A 26,042-nucleotide genomic window follows, 5' to 3' on the forward strand; every position below is an offset into this window, starting at 1 on the left:
GTTGTGGGTTGGGGGGGGGGGTGTATATTCACGGTAGACCTCGAAAAGAGAACGGCACATCCATCCTGCTTCCCAGTCGCGGTCCATGGCAGGTGCACCTGAAGAAGTCTATCTCGCCGCTGCAGGAATGTTCTTTGCGCTGCGAGTCGCAAATGCCTTTAATCTCGCCGAACGGCCCGTTTTTGTCTTTTTGATGCGTTGCACGCATAATCACTTCACATCCATAAATTCTGCCAAAGTCTGTGAGTAAGCGCCACTGTGAGCAAAGGCTGTAAACAGCAGCAGCCCGCCACCGTTTTGAATTAGCGCTAGCATTATCTAATCCTGCTGAACCTTCTCCACTCATGTCTGAAGCTCCTCTCAAGACGAGACTTTTTTATTGCCCCGCCGTTTTAGCTTACCCCCACCTCGCTTACTCCCCTGTCACTAGTTGCAAAGCACTTTGAAGCACTTGAAGCGTGGATACGAGATAATAATCCTCCTGAAATCCTTGCAGTCGGCCTGACACGTTGTCAACGGGAGACCTCTCTCTCTCTTTCTCTGAAAACTCCCTAACCAGCTGCTGTACACTTCACCTGGACAGATTCAGATCTCTGGCCTGGAGCGACCATGCCCGGCGCACAACCTAAAATTAATTTACTTCAAAGCTGGAAAAAATGATTCATTTAAAAATTCGTTTTAATTTTTCAATCCGGCATGCTGTGTTGGATGTATGTACATGTCAGTGACTCCAGGGGTGTAATAGCTCGTTGACTCTGTAATAGCAGTGAGCGGGAGGGGGAGCGATATTACAATCAAAACTCTGGAGAAGAGGATTTTGTGTTTTGCATGCGATTTTGCTGTCTTGCATCTTGGTATGGTAATGCTAAAGCATTTGAAAGGGGAAATTTGATAAGGCTGAATAAGCAACATAATCACAAATTTTCATATTTATGTTTCTCTTCCTAGATTCGGTTATTTAATCGTAGTAAGTTGGATGTGGGATTAAATGGGCAACCTTAAGGGCTTAAAAGATCAGTGATATAAATGAACATAAATCTGACATAATTTTAAACTTGTTATTTTCTGTTCAGCAAAGATTATCTCCTATATATTTGCAGGTATCCATAACAAATCTCTGTCCTCATTATTGACAGTGGCAATAGGGACAATCCTCTTTTCCACTTGTTTGTTCATTTGAAATTGTTTGCCATCCTCAATTTTTAGCAGGCGCGGATGTCAGTTCTTAGATTTTTAATTTATTTATTTGGTAACATGCTTGTGTTTATTAACATTAATTAACATTAGCTAACATCACCGAACAATAAACAATAGTTCTGCAGAATTTACAAATTTAAATTCATATTATTTTCAGCATTTACTAATACATTTTTAAAATCAAAAGTTTTAACTATTAACATTAGTTATGCACAATGAACAATCATTAACAATTGTATTTGTAGCATTCCTGAAAAATGCGTAAAAAAACGCCTAAGGACACTAATTGTACCTGCTGTGTTGATTGTATCTTAAAACGATTTAAATAATTCGATTCACAAAAATCTCAGCTTTCCAAAGATTTTTGAGGTGATGTGAAAGAGTGGAGGCGGAGACTAATATATATACTAAATGTGGCAAGGGTGTAGAGTTATATTCAAGCTGTTTTAAAGCATGAAAAAATTACTGTGACAGGTAAAACGTTTATACATGCTATGATGCTGCTCAGAGATGAGTTTTTAGTCATACAATTATTGACTACAGGTAGACTTTAACTCTTTCACCGCCAGCGTTTTTTAAAAAAAGTTGCCAGCCAGCGTCAGCGTTTTTCATGATTTTCACCAAAGTTTAATGCCTTCTAGAAAATGTTCTTCTTTAAATATATAAACATACAATATACCAAATGAAAGAACATACCCTGTGCTTTCAAAAAAAAAAAAAAAACGTTTCATCCTACCTTCAGAGGTTCTTTTGTAATCAGCTTTTGAATATGGGTAGGTTTCTGCAAAAACACCACATTTTCAGCAAAAATCAGAGATAATTCCATTTTTGTGACGGACTTTTCATAGAGATCCCATTCAGAGCGATCTTTAAAACAGACACGGACATGCAGCCGCTTGCCAAAGGGCAATACTTCTGGGTTTAAAAAGTTGCGGACCTGGTGGATAATAGCGGTATTGCGGAAAGACGGAAAAGCATTTCCTCTTGATGGACGAGATATCTCGTCAATGGGGGCGAAAGAGTTAACAAAGATTAATAATAATTAACTATATTGCTTAATGTTAGCTTATTTTTTCCTAATTTCACTTTCACTTCACTTTTAACTCATTTCCCGCCAGCCTTTTTTTAAAAAGTTGCCCGCCAGCATTTATTGTGATTCTTAGTTAAAGATAAAATTTTCTTCTATAAATATATAAACATACAAATATATCAAATGAAATGACAGACCCTCTGCTTTCAAACAAATTAACAAAACGGGAAAAAACTTTAATCCTATCTTCATTTGTTTTCATTTTATGACCTTTTAATTATGGGTAAGTTTCTTCAAAAATACCACATTTTGAGCAAACAGCTAAAATAATTAAATTTTTGTAAAATTCTAAACAATTATCAAAACATACACAGAGTTTAAAATTTGTAAAATTAGTTTTCGCTTCAGTTTTTTATAAATTGGGTAACTGAATAATAGCAGAATTACAGCTTACCATAAAAACTCGTCAGAAGAGCGTCATTGGCAGGGAAATGTTTACTCTTAATTGAAGAGATAACTTGTCAATGGCAGGGAAAGAGTTAAGAAATCAGAGAGGATACAGAAAATGAATAGGTGGTTGCAGGTGGGATTACAACCTTTGTATTTTTTTGACGACTGTTATTTTGCAAATTAGGACCATCATTATTATTGGTCGCGCTAACATTTACTAAACCAATTAAATTTTAGGGATAATGAAGGTGTTGGGTATAGTTTAATTTTGACAGTGCACTCAGCAAGTATATATTCAATGACCAAACAACAAATGCATAAACCAGCAATTTTGCCAAGATTTATTTCTGCCCATCACAGAAAGTGCCCACCTTAAAGGAATAGTCAATTTTCTTTAAAGAAAAATCCAGATAATTTACTCACCACCATGTCATCCAAAATGTTGATGTCTTTCTTTTTTCATTCGAGAAGAAATTATGTTTTTTGAGGAAAACATTGCAGGATTTTTCTCATTTTAATGGACTTTAATAGAGCCCAACATTTAATACTTAACTCAACACTTAACAGTTTTTTTCAACTGAGTTTCAAAGGACTCTAAACGATCCCAAACGAGGCATAAGGGTCTTATTTAGCAAAACGATTGTCATTTTTGACAATTAAAATAACAAATATCCACTTTTAAAGCACAACTTCTCGTCTAGATCCGGTCGTGATGCGCCAGCGTGACCCCACGCAATACGTCATGACGTCAAGAGGTCACAGAGGACGAACGCGAAGTGTGTTTAAAAGTGCATATTTTTTATTTTTCTTGTCAAAAATGACAATCGTTTCGCTAGATAAGACCCTTATGCCTCGTTTGGGATCGTTTAGAGTCCTTTGAAACTCCGTTTAAAAAAACTGTTAAGTGTTGAGTTAAGTATTAAATGTTGGGCTCTATTAAAGTCCATTAAAATGAGAAAAATCCTGCAATGTTTTCCTCAAAAAACATAATTTCTTCTCGACTGAACAAAGAAAGACATCAACATTTTGGATGACATGGTGGTGAGTAAATTATCTGGATTTTTCTTTTAAGAAAATGGAATATTCCTTTAAAGCGGAAGTCCACCCTAAAACAACATTATGCTCCAACACTATATTTCATGCCATATATGTAGTTGATTGTGCTGCCATCAAATGTACTAACTCCATATAAAAAATTAAAGCTTTTAACTGCTACAGTATCGGTGATTTGACGCGTCATCAAATCACCGGAAGAAAAATGCACGACTACATTAATTCTGAATGTTCTAAATGGGGGCGGGTCTTGAGGCGAGATGATTGACAGTAGATGATAACGTTTTTGATTGACAGCTGCACAGGAGCTAACGTTAGCTTGCTTTGCTCGTGTTTATAATAACAACATGATAATAACTTTCTACGTAGTATGTTTACCGTAGTTACACAAAACAAGCAACAACTAAGCCAAATGATGTTTTAGATATTTTAACAATTTTACATTACCTGAGTCCGCGGAAAAACTGGGCTGAAAACAGTACTCAAAATCTTCCTGACGAAAGTGCTGGCTGCATATTCAAAGTAGTGTAGTGGTGGGTCAGCTGAGGGTCGCGTTGATGTCAACAATAAAAACTCCCGGTGGCCTGAATTTGTTGTCCTTACATCCACATACTGCACAGGTTCTAGTCATCTTTTATCGAGGGCTTTGGTGATTTCCCCCTCAGAGACGGTTAAAGCGGAGTTACTCTTTGGATGGGTTCGTCTGCCGGCTAACTTCAAGTTGACTTGAGTTGATTTGAGAGCTAGTTGAGCGGTAAAAGAAGTTATTAGGCTTGTTCAACTTCATGTGGCGTTGCAAGAATCGACAGCGGGATGACGTCAAAGTACCGCGAGAGCGATTCGCGAAATCATACGGAGGAGTTTGCTTTTAAATCCCTTTCGCGGAACCTTGACGTCATCCAGCTGTCGGTTCCTGCGGCGCCGCATGAAGTCAAACAAACCTGACGACTGCACCGAACAGTGGTTAGTGGGTGGAGCTAATGACTCAGTTTCGCGCAGTGCATTCTGGTTAATTGTGTCCATTAAAGACCGTTACGAAAATTCCGCTTCAACACACTATCAATCTAATAATCGAAATCGTGCAAATTTATTTATTTTTCCTCATGTATAATGCAAAGTGGACATAAATTACCCGTGATAAACAGGCTAAAATGTCTAGATTGGACTTCCCCTTTAAGTAGGGAGTATCATAGGAAATGCATTTCCCACATCGAAACACAACTACCCAATCCAAATTAAAACATTGACCAATTTGTAAATTCAGTAGCTGGGACTTAATAGGCGAGGGTGCCACTGATTGTCAGTGCCAGGCAAAGAAAATGACAAAGCAGGTGCCAGCTGCGTGATTATAACCAACAAATCCCTTCCTGCTGTGCTGCTACAGGAAGTGCTGCCCAGTGCTAATGTATGCAAAAAAGCAAAGGGCTTTTTCATGTGGGGACCCTTCTCATTTAGTATCACTTGTTTATTTCAACCATATATCCATCTGTCCCAGTGGTCACTGCTGAATAGCCGCTGTGATAAAGGTCAGATATCATTATGTTGTAAAGAATCATGGTAAAATGTCATTGAGACTTTCAAAGGATCCATGTAAATCTCAACAGTTGCATTAATTTATATTTTACTGTGTTTAAGTTACAGAGTTGAGGGGTCCTTAGCTTGCTGGTAATGGCAGGAGAGCTTTTATTATTGAGGATTAGTTTTGTTTTAAAGCATTAAGTGTTTCCCGCTGGCATGAAAATGACCCTGAATTGAAGATCTGTTTTGAATTGCTCTCTGAAATGACAGTGATATAGGAAATGTGTTTAAGTCAGTGTGACAGAAATACTGTCAAACTGGATTACAGTGTCATCCTAATGGGTTTTGCTTTTTATTTTACTTGTTGATTTGATAAAAAGAAAGCAGATCTTTGCATGATAAAACAATACATTGAGTGTGTTTACATGCGTCTTACGTCAATTGTGCGTAATAAACTGATAATGTGTGGGAAAACCTATAAATGATTGGCACAGGTAGTTTTTTCTCATTACCCCAATTTTGCGTTGCATGTAAACACCTTAACCGGCTTTTTCGCATTTTTGTTGTGCATATGTATCCTCCTGTGAAAGATAAAGTCACATGCGAAAGTAAGCGCTAAGTAACGCAAAAAAGTCGGTGCTCGACTCAAGCAGCTGGCAGACAAAACTGCAAAAATATAAGCTTTACAGGTGGTTTATGGTTAAAAAACACATTATTTTCCACATACGGTACATTTTCTTTTAGCTCCAGATATTGTGCCTTCCTCAAACTGATTTTGTGAAAAGCTCACTGATCTGAAAGCTATAATGTGTCCCTGATTGGCCAGCTAATCGGTATGTTGTAATTGGCCCGACTACCTCTGACGTCAGCCGGAAATGTGATGTTCCTTACCGTCAGTGTTGGAAAAAGTTAGTTTAAAAAATAAAGGAATTATAATATTAAGTTACTCCCCAAAAAGTAACTAATTGCGTTACTTGGTTACTTTTCATGGAAAGTAATACTTACACTTTAAAGTTACTTTTGCGTTACTTTTTCCTTACTTGGCTTATGCTTGATCTCTTTCAGGCCTTGCAGGTGTTTTTATGACCCACAACACTGTTAACCATGTTTGAAAGATCTGCTCACAACTTACATGATGCATTTCAGAAGCGGGAGGAATTATTTTTATAATCTATAATGTATTATTTTTATAATTTATTATAATTTTTTATAATAATTATTATATTTTCCTCTGCTTGTTGTGTCCATGTCGACAGGCAGAGAAAGTAAACTGTTGCCTACAATCCATGTGTTTATTGTAGTCCGAGAAAAGAGATTTAAGTTGGAAAAGATAATAGGGACTCAAGGACTTTGCTGTCATACCATGACTATAGTCGGGCAGTGCGTAATATCACTACGCCTGCTGCAGCCATGGTAGGACAATCAAAGTCCTTGATTATTACACCAGTTTGAGAGTATAGTTCTTAGGCATATCTGCCTAGAAAATCGCAACTTTTAAATTTCAGTCGGTCTTAGTACACAATGTAAATAGAGAGGAGTCACGTTTTAGATAGGAAAAACATCAAAACTCTTTGGTTATTTTTTAGCGCGATGCTAATGGTCTAATCCGATTCAATGGATTATGCTAAGCTATGCTAAAAGTGGCAGCTGCCAGACCCGGAGATCGGCTGAATGGATTCCAAAACGGTAAAAAACAAATGTTTAACTCTAGGGGAGCTGGAAAATGAGCATATTTTCAAAAAAAAGTGGAGTGTCCCTTTAAGACAGATTTCCCGCTGGCTTTTTAAACGACTATATGTACTTTAGGTGGTGATGTCACTGCCTGCAAGAAACCTGACAAATTTCCAAATCCCATGGGAACGCAGTTTTTTGCATAGCCGGTTTATTGATTTGCACGTAAACGCATGAAAACAGGTTTCTAAAATAAGCAGGTTTTTGATAGTTATCCGCTTATTCTGTGCATGCAAACGCACTCAGTGATAAGTAAAAGTCCCAAAATGGGGCATCTTTTTCAAACTCACGTTCTGTCCTCATACCCTTTGAAAAACATTTATGTGAGACTTTTTGCAGTTTTATATATGTGTCCTGGACCCTTGTTAGGATAAGACAATATTTGGCCAGGATACAACTTTTGGATAATCTTGGGGTGCAAAAAAATCTAAATATTGATAAAATCGCCTTTAAATTTGTGCAAATGAAGATCTTAGCAACACATATTACTAATGATAAATAAAAAATGTATATATAGCGTTGGAAATTTACCAAATGTTTTCATGCAACATGATCTTAGATCTTAATGATTTTTGGCATACTTTTGACCAGTACAATACATTTTTGGCTAATGCATTGACGTTTAAAATCCTGAGATAAAAATAAGCTTTCATTTTAAAAATCATACTTTTATTCAGAAGCATTCTGTAGGCAGATGTTTCTGCAGCAAATTGTTTGGAAGAGATATTTTTTAAAGTAAGAATTGTCTAGTATTTTATAATGCTGTCTTAACTGACAACATCATTGGTTAACTGTAAAAGTGTGTGTGTGTGTTTTTTAATAATCTTCTAATAGTTATTTATTTATGAACACATTGGCCTTTTGAATAGCTTCAAAGTAATTGCCTACATTCTGATAGTGCCTTAAGGCTATATAGACAGCTTTGAATGTACCAAAGCTTTCAGATTCGCAAACTATAATTTCAAAGAGACTCCCATCACTGGTCCACATCTTTAGTTTTCTAACTCATGTTACTTACAGCAGAGCTTTGAAGGATTTCTGTCCTCTCATGTTTTTTTTACTGACAATACGGGGTTTTATTGTTTGTGTTTCAGAATGAGGAGCGATTCAAGGTGTCCACTGAACAGTTCCACAGCGCTGCGGCCCGAAGTGAAGCCAATATCAAGTAAGACGTTCAGACACTCATTGACATTGATAATATAATTGAGAATCGTCCACAGTTAAAATGCAAATAGTTAAGAGTCCCAATGTTTTGGGGTTTATGTATAACCTTAAAAAGATAAGTCAAAAGTTTCTTGAAACTCTTTAATAATAGTTCATGCGTTTTAATGGCTTTGCTAGAATTTTTTGTCATTAGAACTTGAAAGTAAATGCTTCAGTCAAGTGGGTGTAAAAGTATGAACAATTTCATAAAGAGACCTCAGAGGTTGAGGTGCCAATTTTGAAAAGCTGATGTAGAGACTACTAAACAAACAAGATAGAAAATAAAAGCAGTGATTTTGTTCTGTCTGATATTGACCTCATAATAACCTATACTTTTTTGAAAAGCGAGGAGGTTTTTAGTGCCTTGAAGATGTTTCATTAATGATCGTGTTCGCTGCGAGGTACGCCTTTCTGTGCACTGCTAGTTTACTCCCTGAAATAGTCTGTAATTGATGATAAGGTCAAAAGCACGTCACTGCCGTAGCCTCGCTCCATTGCTTTCAAAGGAAAACAGCCTGGTTTCTATGGAGATAGGTCATCTCTGTCCCTTCTGCAAATGGTGAAATGAAAGAAAGTGCATCTTGGGGGAGTAGAACATGCCAGAAAGGACAGTCAGATTCTCATTAACTTAAATGTAACATCCAAGGCTCTGGCATCAACATCGATTATTATTCTTTGCTATTATGTTCTTGCCTGTTATTTCCTACCAAACAATATGGGACAGATTTACTATTAGTGAAGTGTGTTTATTCACATGCACATGTTCTCGTTGTTTTTGTAGTGCTGGTCTCAGCTGAATGTCTGATGCATATGGCACACTTAACTGGAAACACTTCAGCAGATTCAAAGTCGTCCTCTGATTGGTTGTATTATACAGGATTTCCGACAGACATGTTTAATGTGCTTTAAAGGTGTAATGTGTTTTTAGCGGCATCTAATGCTGAGATTGCGAATAGCAACAAACATCAATTTCGAAACGCACTATGGTAGCTGCCACTGGACAAACATGCATCGTCTGAGACAAGATCGGGACGAAAGGCACTATGTAGAACAGTTTGTCCATTTAGGGCTACTGTAGAAACATGTAAGGAGACCCGCTGTGTATGTGGATAAAAACGGCTCATTCTAAAGTAAGAAAAACGATACAGTTGATAATGTAAAGTCTTTATACACCACTGATAATTTAGTTAACCTCTCGACGCGCACTAGCTCGGGGGCGGAAAGACGTCAGTTTTTTTTTTAACGCTGGTAACAATATCTATAAAGCCTACTGTCTACAAACAATAATAATATTACCATTACTATATTTTGTTACAGAAGTCCAGATGACAACATGCAAAATATAATTTGTGTTGATATAACGATCGCGAATCGAATCCAGTCGTTTTCAGATGTGTGAATAAGCCATAAAAACTCTCCAATGAAGTACATCCAATGACCATTTTTGTCCACAAATGCGTATAATCCGTGAAATATAGATATATTGTCCATTGTTTACATCAGATTTCACATGCACGTCTTGTAATAGATTATAATATACAATCTGAGGACTATTTACATCATAACACTTGTATATGAGATTACACCCGCGTTCAAAACCAGCGGTCAAACTTGTTTGTAAAAGTAGGCGGGAGTATAATACATAATATCCAAACAGCGCTGTCAAATATCGTGACGTCATCTGACTCACGCGTTCCTCCAATGACATCATGGATAATAATGATAGACAGAACGTGTAGCCAATTAGATAACGAATCCAACGATCTTTGTGTGAAGCTTTATTTCCTGGTGTGGAAACGTCATTTTATACGCTTACATAAGAATAAATAATAATATGAACGAACGTGTATGCATGTAAACAAAAGACTTTTATTTTGGGGCTCACTGGCATTTAGAAAAGGCACTAGTCTTACAAAAACTCTTGCAAGAACCTCATTTTTGGACCTATTGACTTCAAACGTGAAATATAACTTCTTTAGACTTGTGGCTTTGGCATCATTACATTTCTAGGTGTCACAAATATATTTATCATTAAGATTTTTAGTATTAAAAAAGATGTTATGCAAAAAAATTTTTTTTACAATGTAATACCACCAAATTCAAAAAGTGACCGGGTGGCTCTTTAAGTGATTTACATACCAAGGAATGTATTTCTCATGATTTAATTGTACTTGTTTAACATTGCATACGTAAATTATGATCTCGGTTATACTGATTACGTCATAGGTCAAAGCACACACGGGTCACATTCAATTTAATTTTATTTTATTTATATAGTGCTTTTCGCGATTGTTCAATTTAAGCTTTACATAAATAAAAGCGAGAAAATACAGAAAAATCTGAGGACCACAATAGTAGCAAAGTACAGCGGCTAAGATTAAATTGTAGTGAGCGTAGTATGTAACATATAGAAAAAAGTTCTAATTCAATAAAAAACAGTTTAATTTATATTGTGCTTTTCATTATTGTTTAATTTAAGTTTTACACTAATCAAAATAAGAGAAAATGCATAAAAATCTTAGGGACATCAGAAGATGTAATCGAAGTGAGCGTAGTATGTAACGTATAGTAAAAAGTTCTAATTCAATTAAAATCAGTTTAATTTAATTTATATAGCGCTTTTCAGAATTGTTTAATTTAAGTTTTACACTAATAAAAACAAGAGAAAATACTTAGGGACATCAAAAGATGTAATCGTAGTAAGCAAAGTATGTATGTTTAGAAAAAAGTTCTAAGTTAATCTAATGTCACCTGACTCCCTATGGGTTGATAAAACTTTTAGGAGAAAAACCCTGGGGGGAAAAATTCCTTGAGAGAAAACACCTTTTGAGAGAGAGCCAGACATAACTCATCCTATAGAAGATATAATACATATTTATTACTATATTATAAAATTGTATAGGAATTAAAGGAAGTAACTGGTTGTGGCTGGGTAGACTTTGGATGAAATATATATATATCGTCGCTGTCCTATGAAAACCACGTATGTCCATTTTGCCGATTTTGAGATTTTTCGACGGATTGAATGTCCAGGTTCATTTCAGTATACAGTATGCTTCACATATCTAAATGGCCAATAAAAAGTTGTGAAATCATGTCATCTGATTTTCACGTATATCCATTTGGTGTCAAAGCTGTCAGTCACGCCGCGTATCTCCCGCCCTGTGGAAGCATCTCGCCAGTCTCGGGAAGTTTTATCGAAGCTCAGCACTGGATAGCCGAATAAACATAGTCTGGTGAGACAATGACCTTCCTTCATCGAGGTTAACGTTTCCCCCCTGACGGCAGACGTACGTCTAGGATTGTGCGAACAAAGTATCTGTCTAGCATTACCATGTCAGTGTACTGATTCATTGATTCATTCATTCAAACTAAGACGTGGGCTATTTAATAAACTGAGCGTATTCATCTGTCAATATGAAACGCGACTTGGCCATTCTAATTAATGATCGGAAGAACGCGTATCGACCACCGTTACTGTAAAATATGCACGGATGTCCATTTAAACTCAATTTTGATCAAATGTGGATTATATCATTACACTGGAAATAAAGATGCCGTACCAAGTATGACAACGCAACATTCAACTGCTTTTGAAATATGGTGTTTTTTTTCACTTCCTGAAAAGTAACCGTTTTGGACATACGTGAGTTTCATCAGGCAGCGACGTTATAAACTATATAATAAGTACTATACATTAAAAATACTATTAAAAAACATTAAAAAACTGTTTTAATTATAAATCAGTATGTACAGTCACAGTATGTGATTTCGGATGCAGCTTTGTAAATAAGAACGTCTGTAAGTTAAATTTATGTAGATACAGTAGAAGCCTTGTTAGCGCTTAACAGAGGTACTTAGTTTTACATTTTTAATTCATGCAATTGGACGCTTTTATCATTTGCGACAAGCTGTTATAAGTATCTTTGTTCCCTGGGAATCAAACCCACAACCATTGTACCACAATTTTAAATGCGTCACCCAGTTTCGGTGCATTTAGCACCTGCTGACACTCGACTGCGGGTGGTTAGTGAAGAGGATGCATTTTGCACTGAAATATTGCAGGCGAAAGTGGCACAAACGTTTATTTAATTCGCACGCGCATCTAGTCGTGAGGCCTCTCTAAAGCTGCTCGTAGAATTGGCGAGATTATATTGGCAGTTGAGATTCATTAAAGCCAAATCCTTTTCTTCTTCGCAGGAGAAACAGATACGCTCTCTCTGGGTTCAAATGAATCCTCCAACTGCTGTAATTAATGCAGATTGTTGTCGTATCTCTCCATGACCCTTCAGACGCCCCAAACTGCTCGCCATTCACTGCGGTGCTGAGGATCTTTGCTTTATCACATCTCTCTCCTTCTCATTTATCTTTCTTCTCCACCTCGGAGTCGGTACTTCGTCTCTTCCAGTTTCTGGCCGGTCTCTCTTTCTTTATAGAATGTAACAGTGACAGACCATTTCTTTGCTGGCTTGGGTTTTAGTTGTCTATTCAGTTTGCTTTTCAGAAAGACTTGAATTTAGCCATTTCGATTAGAGCTTTGTGCAAGATTTGTGCAATTACGTTTTTTAAATGAAGTAAAAATGGCTGCCATAAAAGCAATCGTTTAACAACTTACAGGTAGTCTGTTATGGATGGTTTGTACGGTATTGCAAAAAATGTTCACTTCGATGGTTCTTTGAAATTGCATTTTTATCTGAAACCCTGCTATTGAGTTTGACGCTTCATCCTAACCTCTCACGGAACAAAGCAGTCTGGGTTTTTGTGCATCTGTGGAAACCGTATCAATCATTCAAACGCTTTCAAAGTCTTGAATTCGCCAGACGACACTCAGCGTTGCCATGTTTGACAATGCAAAATAACACTTTTGACCGCTAAACCTGCAGATGGCTTGTGACTCATTCTCTCCCAGCATGCTTTGTGCGAGATTTAAAGAGGGATTTGGAACGATAAGCGCAGAAGACCGTTCCAGCGTGCGAGGTATCGTGTGGCGAGACGCCTTCGAGCTCTTGCCGAGTGTGCGTGACTTACGTGTGTAAGTGTTCGTGTTACCTTGTTTCCCGTCGTCTCTTGAGTTCATGCCAGCTGTCAGTGAGTGACAGTCATAGGTGCAAGATCATTTAGAAGAGGAGGTTACACAAATGATGTTGGCGTCTGAGTAATGAGCTCTCCCGGGGGATGACCCATCTGCCAATCAAAGTGTGGGGGAACATCTGTATCAGCCCACCTCATAACGTTTGTGTTACGTTTGTCTTTGATGGAAGTGAATGACCTTCTTTCACTAAAACAGCTTGCATGAGTAATAGGGTTGAGTGTTCTTTGTAAATGCAATGCATTCACACCCCAATGTGGGTCCTTAAAGGGATAGTTCACCCCAAAAAAAAAAAAAAAAAAAAATTATTGACTCACCCTCATATCGTTCCAAACTCGTAAGACCTCTGTTCATTTTGGTCCAAAAATAACAAAAATTACGACTTTTCTCAGCACTGTCTTCTCTTCCTGGTTCTGTTATGAACTGCGTGCACGAGACTGAAGTCACGTGTTATCCTCAGACATGTTTGCGAAGTTTTTTTTTTCAAACTTACAGCGTGCATCTCCCTCAGACTGTAAACGAAGCCTGGGCGCACATAAAAAACAGCTGGGGCGCACCAGATAACATGTCAGCCGCGTCACTGCAGTCACGTGACTTTAGTCTCGCACATGCGCTTCACAACAAACCCGGAAGAGAAGACAATGCTGAATAAAGTTGTAATTTTTGGACCAAAATGTATTTTTGATGCTTCAACACATTCTAACTGACCCACTGATGTCACATGGACTACTTTGATGATGTTTTTATTACTTCTGGACATGGACAGTATACCGTACATAGATTTTCAATGAAGGGTCAACAAGCTTTCGGACTAAATATAAAACATCTTAAACTGTATTCCGAAGATGAACGGAGGTCATATGAGTTTGGAACGAATCCATCAATTTCATCCATCAATTTACTGAAATGAAAAGTGGACTTTTTTGTACCAGAATATGACAGGTGCATTAAGGGGAGGGGTTTAAAGTAAGAAGGCCGTTTTATGTATTTTTCAATATATGGTTTTGTCTTTTTTTACTTGACACCCCCTTGCCCAATTTACGTTTGAACGAGTGCTTACTATATTCTTCAAAAATTAACTTTTAAGAATTTATGTAAATGATGATAACATTTTTGATCATACTGTACATTTAATGCCATCATTCACATGTTAAGATTTGAATGAAATTGCAAAGTCATTCTTTCTCCTAGTTTCTGCACTGGCTTAGGTACGGTTTGTTTTATCCATTCAATCCACTTGTTGGCAAAGGTATGTCTGGCAGCTTCAGCAAGCAGTTTTGCTCTTCTACTTGCGTGAAGCTGATGTTTTAATCCTGGTTTTAATCCCCAAGGGTACGGGAGGCTTCAGACCTCCGACTCCTGGAGCATGACAGGGCCGCTGTTTAATCCCCACCATTCTTGAGCCTCTCAGTTTCCCTCTGTCGCACACTACTCCTGACGCGTGAAGCTCAGGGCACGGCGCCGTCCTGCCGCAACCTCGAGCGAGAACTGTGGTGGATCTGATAACTCAAATTGAAAATGCCTGCTGAGAAGCAAGGAGTGCTACTTATCTTACAGGGGTGTTAGGAAACTTAGCTGAATAGACAGGTCAGCGATATATTCAAAGCAGTGTAGATGAGGGGCTGTATGGCCTGGGTGTGGGGAAAGTGATTTGAATCTGTTTGCAAATGCTCAAGTTTACTACATGAAGTCAGTGGGTGTTGTTCTGGTTTCTCATTTTATATGCATTTGGCAGATGCTTTTATCCAAGCGACTTAAGGGGCGGTCACACTAAACTTTGAGCATGCATATATTTTTCGAACATTATTGCTAATATGGGTGGGGAGCGCTTCGTCAATATAATTCTTTGGCTTCGTCCATACTTGCTTTTCAGTAGAGAGAAAGGTCATGTCATGATATACTGTTTTTACAAACTTGAACTTTGGTACGCCGCAAAATCCAAGTTTTCAGTCTGACGCGTTCGCCTGCATGTGAATGGAAGTCAATGGAACGAAAAGTGTAGTAGTGTTTCTGCCCATTTACAGTGCGTGTCAATGTATACCTTTTTTAACATCATGTGTGTTCCCTGGGTTTGAACCCATGGCCTTTTGCACTGCAAATTGCATACCGTTTTTAAAACTATTAAGTTTATGCATCTTTGACATTTGGCATTGTTTTTATAATAATTAACTCTTTCCCTGCCATTGATGAGTTAACACGTCAATTAAGATAATACACTTCCCTGCCAATGACGAGTATTTCCGGCAATTCGCAATACCGCTATTATCCAACTTATACAACCTGGAAGCAACGCCTCACGTGAAAGAGATCAGATTTAGAGTGATCCTCAAAACATATGGCACTTTTCTATTGCATAGTTCCCTACGGTTTGGGTCGGGTCAGCTTACTTTTGTGAGTTTTTCCACTGGGTGCAGTACGTAGTACCCAATATTTTTTTTAGTACCACCTCGTTCGGGGTTCCAAGCGACCCGAGCTGATACCAAAACGTGAAACCAAACACTGTAGATCACTGATTGGTCTGAGAGAATCGTCACTACCAGAGTCATCGCTATAATGTAAAAGATTAGCTTTACCTTCATGCTAGCTTGCGCTGTCTTGAGAAACATGTTTTCATCTGTGCTTTGCTGTAAGTTCCCAAACTCCCTTTTAGCGATGAAAAACATCCACAGGTTGTGAATCAGGAACACCACAACAGTTTTTTTCAGACTTGCAGTTTGTGGATATGTGCACGTCCGCATATATGCTTAAATGGAACTTAAATGAGGCTCACCGGAGCGCGTCGACTAACGTCATGGGTGTTTGTACAGAAACTGTAACGTGAGACAGAGGTAGTGATAAACGCGATGTGCAAACATCTATTTGTGGTGGTCAATTTTAAGGCATTAAACTTTTGTGAAAATCATGAAAAAATTTTGCGCTTGCTGGTAACGTTTTTTTAAATGCTGGCGGGGAAAGAGTTAAGCACCCCCTTTATACTTTGAATGGAAAAAACACAGCAAATACTACCATGATGTAAATTTGATACAACCGTAAGATTAGTTTAGGGTTGCAAAATTATGGGAATTTTGGAAACTTTCCATGGAAAATACACAGGAATATGGGTGATTCTCACGAAAACTTGGTTTTAAAAATGTCAAGCATGAAAATGTAAAAATTGCTAAAATTTACTTTTTTCCCACCAGACATTGAAAAACAAAGTCTGGAGTAAATGGGAACATTAATTTAAACACTTTTACTTATCATATAACACTTTTTGTAACATAATTTAAAATATTAGTCCTAAAAAATCTCATTACCGCAACAGTCAGAAAACATCAACACTGACATATTTTCAAAATGACATGACAAACCTGAAAGAACATCATTTGGAGATTCTGCACATGCATTTAAAATCAAAGTATTATGCTTCTATTAATTAAATTAACATTTAATAAGCATCTGTTGCGGTAATGATAATCAAAATGTCGTGTAAGCATTCTGACAAGACAATATTTCAAATTACCTGTAAAAAAATGATCTTACCTGGTAGCCATCTTGAAGTAACTGGTCCATGTGCTTGGTCACTCAAAATCAAACTTTATTAAAATTCTTTATGTGTGCTTAAACTGTTCTCAAAAAGTGTTGCAGAGGATGAGAACATCAGGCATGGACACATCATTTTCCTAATTTTTCTTCATTATTATTATACATGAATATTCAGTAAATATTTTTTCTGTCATCTAAAGTAGTCTAGAAGAACATCCATTTATTTTTTTTCTAAATATTTTTGTGTTAATTTGATTAAATTACAACATAACGCATGTTCAAACACAGCCGGACACATTGCGGTAATGAGAATTTTAGCAGAAATGAGATAAAATTGACAAATTATAAATTCTTATGTTGAAATCACACATTGTGCAAGGTAGAACACAGTATTGTGTTAATTCTGATGCTTTTTAATATTACTATATTACACATTTTATAGCTAAAATCATTAGTGCCGTGGTGTTTCAATGGTTTCGTGAGAATCACCCATATATGAGAAATGTGGCACACGGATGAAGATGAGTCAGATTGAAGCTAATGTTTAGATGTGATACAGCTTGCATAAATGATCAAAAATTTTCAAATAATTTCCTTTAATTTCCAAAATTTCAAAGCTTTGCAACCCTAGACATTATTATCGTATGTAAATTCTTACAGTCTGCATTGCAGATTTAGCAATTACTAAAAAAAATTTTTACATCTCCTTATAATAATACGATTTTTTTTACAGTACATTGAGCTAGTGAGAATTTTGTGGTCACTTAATTGTCCTAAGAAATATAATAACTAAAAAATAGGCTTATTTTCCTTGTTTCTCATTTGATTTTGTATTGAAGCATTACCCAGACATAGTCTTCAATTCTTTACCAAACTCCACCCTTGCAAGTAATTTTAAATGCAAGAGTTGGTTGACAAATGTACAAATAGAATACAATCAGATCCGTTAACAAAACAAATGTATTGACTTCATGTGGATTTTTGCTATTTGTTGTGATGCAAACTCACGCTTTTATGCAAAGAGAAAGAATTGAGCGAGAAGACGACTGCGTCTGGTCAGCATCACGCTTGGTCTCCATTCCCAGCAAACCTTCTCGCTCCATGGCAGCCAATTAAATTGCCTTAGCCAGGCATTTGTTGTTATTTTGCGATGGATGTTGTTCGTGGTCTGTCAGAGGAAAGATTCTCATTAGAGAAGCTGTTGGCTGTGAGGGTGGGTAGGAGAGCGCTGCTACTAGACCGCGGGTCACGAGTCTTTGATTTAACCGAGCCACATTACAGCACATGTTCATACAGTAAGTCTGATGCAACCCAAGTAAAAGTTACCGGCTGTGTGTTTTTCAGCTTTTTCACACATGCAGGAGGGTTTTTGACAATAATTATCGTTTAGCAGTCTCCTCTCAAATTTCTGTTCACGCTTTATTTGTTCAAACCGACATAGAGCTTTATATGACAGCGAATTATCACTTTTGAATTTGTTGGTTACTTTTTCTTCAAATGAAAGACTAAGCTAAACTTTTTAGGATTTAGGCTGTGGAGCTTTGTTGGTTTGTAACTGGCTTGATAAAATAAAGTCTACATGGAGACTTAAATGTAAAGAATGTCAAAAGATTCACATTTGGTTTAGGGTTCCCACAGGTCCTTGAAATCCTTGAAAGTTTGTGAATCTGGGGGAAAAATTGCATAGTTGTGTTTGACACATGAAAAGGTTTCGGGTTACGTATATAACTGTTGTTCCCTGAAAAGGGAGCGAGGTGCTGCGTCTCCTTTGCCAAACTTCCTGTGTGCCTGTAATGCGGACTTTGGCAATATTTCAGATAGCGATATAATTCCTGGCTCCCGCGTCACTCTGTCTTTGTCGTTAAGCCTCACCATTGGTTGAATTTGATTACACATTCAGACGCACTTACCCTTGGAGGCGTCCCTAAAGTGTCACCACAGTGACGCAGCGCATGTTCCCTCGAAAGGGAACTGTAACAATGTATCTTTAAAGGTAACACAATGTAACCTTACTCTCACTTGAAATGTGCCACACATTTAGTCCTTGAATTTGAGGGTATTGGACCTGGAAAGTCCTTGAATTTGAAGTTAACTAAGGTGTGGGAACCCTGTTGGTTGATTTGTCCGTAGGAACATTCCTATAATATGCTCAAATTTTATTTAAGGAATATTTATTTCTTCCATTGCTTTGGGAATGATGTTATAGAGAGATTTTTACACCGTAAAATTATAAATGTTCTTGTGCCCTAACGACCCCTCACCCTGTCAAAACAGAGGAACATCTCCTCTCCGCACCTGTCCCTGTACAGCGGCCCATGGGTCACAAAGTGTGCGTGACTGTTGAGCTTTACCTGATGATTGACTAGAAAGAAGTGAAGCGTCTTCTCAGTACCTCAGACACTGTTACCCTACAGAGAGGTGTGCAGTTCTGACCTGCTGCTCTCCCAAACCCAGGCTCAGTAGTTATTAGCTTTGTCAGATCCCTCTCTCTTGCTTGCTCGCTCGCTCACCCTCTCTCTCCCTTTGTTTTGTCTCTCGCTAAATTTACATACTTTATTGGCATGATTGTGCCGATAAAACTTTCAAAGCATTATACATAAATAAATATACAAGAACAACAAAATTTTTTGAAATTAGAGTAAGGTGCTCTCTCTCTCTCTCTCTATTTTTCATTCTCTCCCTACTCTTTTCTCTCTCTCTTTTTTTTTCTCCTCTATGCTCCCTGCGTCCTGTCAGGTTTAAGTAGGGTCCATCACTGCGAAGACGCTGGCCCCTACAGGTAAGATTGGATGGGAGGATTGGAGACGTGGTAGAGGTGGAGAGGGGAGTAAGCTCGTGCTCAGTCAATTGAAAAGCTGTCAGAGCGCGAGCGAGCCCCTGGAAGGAGAGTCGTCGAGATAAGGCGAGGTTCTCATCTGCCAGATGAGCTCGAGCGAGGTCAAGGCAACGGCGCCTCTAATCTAGTTAATTTTGGACCCTCGATTCGGAAAACATGTCGAGACGTACTCCAAGCTGATAAAGCCTTGCGGCTTACGCTTTGTATCAAGTTTGATTTGGTGTTTTTATGTTTTCCTCCTTGCCTTTATTTGTTTATCTTCACTTCTCAAGCGTAATCCGAGTTAGAGTCGTGGTTCTCTAGACCTGTAATTCCACAGTCTTGTTTTTCCTGTTATCAACAAGAGCTGATTGGAAATAATTAATGAGCGGGCGGAAGCTAAACCTCCATGTGGCCTTTGGTATCTACCAATTTTCAGCCAGCGTGCGGCTTCTTAGCATTAGAATAATGAGCTTGTCTCTGGAAGTTACAAGCACATGCTTCTACATGTGCCGGATGTGTTTTAAACTAATTTAATCTTTTGTAGTTGCGTTTTTTGGTGCATTTCATTTCCATATTTTTAAGTCGCGCTTTGTGCGTTTCCTGCCTCGGAAACGTTTGTGAAGTCCGGCTTTGTTCCGTGGCTCTCAGCTCCGTTAAGGAGATTACAAATAAAAGACGAAATTCTTGTAATTAACGTTTAATCTTATTTATTTACAAATGTGAAAAGAGGAAACGAACGTCCAGCCATTCTGCTCTTCAAAGCAGTCGTAAGAAACTCGGCTAATATTTTTATTAAAGACCTCACCTTCAATTTGGTTCAGTTCAGCAAGGCAATTTTCTGCTTCAGACCGCTTTAATAAACCTTCTCTCTTTCCTGATGAAGGCAGTTTATTTTAAATTAAAGAGAGTTTCTTATCTACCAGAGCAAAGATTGTGACTACTGTAGTCATTCTTCTCTTCACAGGGTAATTAAAACTAAAAATGCTTTCGGAGGCTGATAAAAATACCGGATCTGATATCTGCCGGCCTTCTAACGTGCATAGACGTGTTATTGACGGACATTTATTCGTTTGCTTTCCCCAAACAACGATAAGACGTATGACTCTGTGCTTGAAAGGGGATCGGCGGATACCGTATCTCTGCCCTGCGTCAGGGCGATGTCGTGGTCATTGATGGGTTTTAATTGAATCGGTCTTCAGGATTCGCTAGTGAAACCTAAGCCAGGCCGCATTTTTAAATCGGCTTTCAATTAAGTGGGGTGTCAGTCGATCTTCTCAGAGGAGCTGTTGCGTTTCGGGTAAGCTGGGTTTCTCCGATTCTCTTTGCTTAATCAGTCCGGAGATATCTGGTGTGACACCTAGCTGGCTTTTGTCAACTATAAAGCAAAAGTAGTTAGTTTAATTGGATGAATTGTTGTATTTTTGGCTACTTTTCAGTTTATTGGATTTTATTTTAAGCAAAGATACTTGCTTAAGACTCTCAACATACTTTACAATTATACAGTAGGTAATTTAGTAGTGTCCATCATTTGTCTTTTTGTCTGAAATGAAATCTGCTCTTCAGCTGTGTTCCATTTTCAAGTCTTCATAAAACACATTTTATAAGGGTGTAAAAAGTTTGTGCACCCTTAATGTCCTATAATTGCAGGTTGGACATGCACATTTGTCATTGTTTTCTTCTGCTGAATTCATACATAACGTTCAATCATTTTATCCATAAATTCAACAAGTTAGTTACACATTCAATTTGACTCCTAGATAGCCAATCGTTTTTTAACTTGACAGCCAAAGTGATTAGCTTGATTAAATAAACTGCTCTATAAAATCCATGCATTTGTTTTACAATTCAGTTTCATTTAATTGCCTCGGATTATCAGTTTAGGCGAATATACGCATGCAGATCTCGCCGCCGCACAAAACATCAGAATCAATAACCGTCATTTGAACAATCATTCGAACAATGGCCGCCCCGTTGCGCATTATTAGTTCAAGTGAAGGCGTTTGTCTGCTGTAATGATGATTGACAGGTTATTTGCCGCACGCTTTATTTCTTCAGGGTCTACTGTACAGATGTACCGAGGAGTTTGCCAGGTCTGTTCACCCTCCCAACATCCTTCCCGCTCGCTGTGTTATTTATCATAGTTCTTCTAGTCAGTGCCACTCTCGACACTGCCGTTATTAATGAATATCCACTCTGCCGGTAATTCAGTTTAACCTGTCTCCCCGCATTCATTCATTCTGCTAAAGCATCCGCAGGAAGAGCGGAATTGATGTGGCGGGGGGGTGAATGAGTCATGCGATTTATTTTACATCAAATCTGTTTTTTCATATGAAGTATTCACTTCCACTGTATACAGAATTCCATTTGGATTTGCATAAAAATATCTTCTTGCCCTTTCGTCGTAATGCTCCCTTTTCACCGACCTTTCATCTCTCTCTATCTCTCTGCAGGCCACGTAACGTGGAGCCCGTGTGCACGAACCTGCAGGCTCAGATCATGAACTGCTACAGAGAGAACCGTGAGCAAACGCTTCGGTGTTCAGACCTGGCCAAAGAGTACCTGCAGTGCATCAATGCTGCCAAGAAGGTAAGAACAATAAATACTCACCCTGTGTCCAAATATGTGTATGTGAAAAATGATGGGTTGTTTCAACTTGTGGTTTGGTAAAATATGGACCAACCAGTGTTGTAGTCGAATTCGAGTCAAGACCAAGGCGGGAGCTCGAGTCCAAGTCAAGACCAAGTCCAGATAAAGCTGAATGTGGACTCGATCTTGACTCGGACTCGACACTCGAATATTACCAAACTGATCATGAACCACATTTAGTTCCATAATAGGAAAAAATATTATGGAGGTGAATGGGGCTCATGAATGGTTTGGTTACAAACATTCCTCAAAATATCTTTCTTAGTCTTCATCAGAACAAAGAAATTTTTACAGGTTTGTAACAACATGAGGGTGAACAAAACATTTTTTGTGGAACTATACCTTTAACTTGCACTCCAGTTGGACTCGACTTAAAGTAACATAGAAATCGTCCAGCCGTGGGATGACAACCCAGCATTTTAGATTGAAACAATCCAGCATAAGGTTGATTTAAACACAACGGTTGGGTTTGTCCATATTTTACGCAACCCATTTGCTGAAACATCTCAGTATTTTTGTGTGTACATTCCTGCATGTATGGTGAATGTGAACAATGTCCAGGATTTGTGAAAAATAATTTATCAATGTGCGCAGATACATTTTATTAGATTATTTTGGCTTTAGTATTATTGATGTGACTAGTTATGAATCAGGATGGTTGTCTAGTTGTCTGACCACCAACTACAGTACCTAATTAGTATCGTCATTTATATATTTTCTATTTTTTTCTTAAACACTACTTTTATGATTTTAGGCCAAATTTACTAACAGCTTGCGCCAGCGCAAACCATTATTTTGGCATTAACTTTTTCCCGCCAGTGTTTTTTTTTAAAGTTGCCAGCTAGCGCCAGCATTTTTTACAAAAGTTTAATTTGCAGACAATATTCTTCTTTAAATTTATAGCCATACAATAGAGACGGTTTCAGCAGTAACAACATAAACAAGCACCTTTCGTGGAACACACGCAACTTCCAGTAAACTCAGCTAAGAATAAATAACAACAAAGTCCTTTTTAAAGTAGTATAACAAGCAAAATAAACAACACATAGATTACCTAGGAAACCAAAAAATGTGTTATTTCAAAGAGGTATTTGTGAACTGTCCCACAACTGTGGAATGATCTGCCGGTCGTGACACGATCAGCTGACACTGTAGCTGTCTTTAAGACTCGGCTAAAAACCCATCTCTTCCACCATTACCTAACTTCCTAATTACAGATTTACTATCTTTCTTTAGTTACCCTTCTCTTTATCTCTTTCTCTATTTACCTTCCTCTTTATCTAAAAAAAAAAAAAAAAATTACTAACATACCCTTGGCTATGTATATTGTGTTGGACTTGATGAGACTTTTTCCAGTGCACTTATGTATTGCTTAACGTTCTTATGTTGCCATAATTGCTTCTATTGTTTACCTCACTTGTAAGTCGCTTTGGACAAAAGCGTCTGCTAAATGACAAAATGTAAATGTATTTGTTCAAGAGTTCAGTTTAGCAACTAGTCAGACCATTAAAAAAAAACTTAAACCAGAAGTAAAGTTTCGACCAGGCGCATAATCGCGTCAACGCACTTGTGCCCATAAAACCGTCTATATCAAATGAAAGAACAGAGCTTCTGCTTTCAAAAAAAGTTTTATCCTACTTTCATTTGTTCTCTTAAGTTTCTTAAAAAAAATAATTTTGAGCAAAAAGCTGAGATAATTGCGTTTTTGTGAAAAACATGCACTGTGTCTGAACTGTTTGAGGTAATGGGGTTTCTTGGTGGTTGCATAAGTTGGGTAAGAGCGATAATAGCGGTATTGCGGATTGCCGGAAAAATTATTTGATTGCGGTTTTCTCTTAATTAACTTGTCGATGGCAGAGAAAGATTTAAATAACAATGTCGGTATTTACTAAAGACAGGCAATGGATCATTAGTGCTGGATCAAAGGTGTGGTCTAGTTATTTTTGTCTTTATTGCATATGCATTTCTAAGGGTTTCCTTTTCAGACGCAAGATTTTTGGATGAGGAGATTATTTAAACGTTTTACGCAAAGCGGTTTACTAATGTTTGCGTGTGTGTTGTGACTGGTATTTGCGCCATTATTTAACGCTGAATAAAAGCATGTCTTAAATTACTTTGCACTTGAAAGGGTTGCAATTATTGCTAAAAAAAAGAGGCATCAAAGAGAGAAGAGAACGCGGGATACAATGCAGAAGATTGTTTTAACACGTAACATATTATTCAAAAAGATTGTTTGCCACGTCATGTTATTTTTTATTTGCGAAGTAAATAAAAGAGGAGTCACTAGGAGAAGTCACACAATACCAAATGTTTCACAACTTCTTGTAAACCTTAATTTTTGTCCTCCAGTACTTTTCAGTGTACTATGACTTCTTTGGCTGGGATTGCACATCTCAAATTTTCTGCTGCGATGTCTGTGGTGCTAAACTCAAGATCAGCTCTGCTTATTTGCAAACTTTTTTAGTAGATTGCGTTGGTCATTATTGCGTGTTATTTAATTTGCACCTTTTTTGTAAATAACCTGCATTATAACCACTCCCATCTGCGCTTTTTGGGAATTGCGCCCTCGTGCTAATTTGCTTCGTTTAGTAAATCTGGCACTAAATGTGTCTTCTAGAACTAAAACAAATATTAATCTTCAAAGTAAGCATCTTGTTGGACAAGAGTTATAAACGTTTGCTAAACACAAGGATTATTTTGTGGGATAATCCAAAAGTCTATGGGATAAATGAATGGCTTTTTTAGCAAGGGTTAAAAAGGTCTTCAGGTGTTGGCCCACAAAAAACGTCATCCCTGTGGCACTCTATTATAAAGGGCTTTAGTTGACTGTAGACAATCCACTGACCAATTTTTTGAGGGGGGTTTTGGTCTGCAACACTGTTGCTAAATGGATGGTTTTGATGGTATTAATTCTTCTGAAGTTTTACTTTTGATGTTCAGTTGTAGACAGACAAAAGAAAAATAATGGCTTCACGCCATCACACCCTCAGTCTTAGGAAGCGTGTGTGTGTGTGTGTGTGTGTGTGTGTGTGTGTGTGTGTGTGTGTGTGTGTGTGTGTGTGTGTGTTTGTGTTGAGGGGTTGCTGGCTCACTAGTACACATTGCACTCAGGGTGTGTGTGATAATCACTGCTATGGCAACAGCTCTCAGTACCAGGATGTGAAACTGGAGCGACGCTCGCTTCTGCTGGTGGTTTATCACTCGCTTTCTCCCCATCCCAATTTTTTCTCCATGGTTGTCTGCAAATCCTTTCTTTTTTCTGTACTGTCATAACTGTTGAACAAAGCGTGGACTTTCGATTTGATCTCTTTTTAATTGCTGTTTTTATCACAGCTCACTCTTTTGGTTTGGCCAATTTATTTTTCATTGCTGTTAGCATTTTTTTGGCCTGTTGCTTTTGCCTGGAGTATGTTTATTAATAATAAAAGCTTTTCTGAATGCTGTTTGATCAAGCGATGTTGTTTGGACACGGGTGTGTGCGCAGACGTGCAGACGCACACTGCGTCTTTGTGCATTTCAACTTTTCACTGAGACTAGTTATTGCAACAAAAGCAGCGAGTGGTAAACACAAGATCCTGATCAATGGTATTTGTTTGGTTAATCGAACCTCATTCTCAATGCACATAAAGCATTTTTTTGTTTGCTCAGAGACAGAAGCAAGATTCCCTATCGCTCTTACATGCTGAATAGAGAGAGTCAATATTAAAATGATGCAATTTTTTCTTACGATTACATAAATATGAACACACTGCTGAGCTTTGGGAGTGACAAAAATCAGCATT

The 26,042-nt window shown here is 37.9% G+C and overlaps 1 protein-coding gene across 3 annotated transcripts in view; it reads left to right on the plus strand.

Moving 5' to 3' along the window:
* Positions 1 to 26,042, plus strand: part of chchd6a (coiled-coil-helix-coiled-coil-helix domain containing 6a) — a 77,904-nt gene that overhangs the window by 26,884 nt on the left and 24,978 nt on the right. For all 3 annotated transcript variants that reach the window (XM_065285368.1, XM_065285367.2, XM_065285369.2), the window contains 2 exons: positions 8,074 to 8,144; positions 22,065 to 22,200. In XM_065285368.1, coding sequence (XP_065141440.1) covers positions 8,074 to 8,144; positions 22,065 to 22,200 — 207 coding nt within the window. The remainder of the gene's footprint in view (positions 1 to 8,073; positions 8,145 to 22,064; positions 22,201 to 26,042) is intronic.

Source organism: Paramisgurnus dabryanus, chromosome 21, assembly GCF_030506205.2.
Source record: "Paramisgurnus dabryanus chromosome 21, PD_genome_1.1, whole genome shotgun sequence".
In the NCBI taxonomy this organism is placed as follows: domain Eukaryota; kingdom Metazoa; phylum Chordata; class Actinopteri; order Cypriniformes; family Cobitidae; genus Paramisgurnus; species Paramisgurnus dabryanus.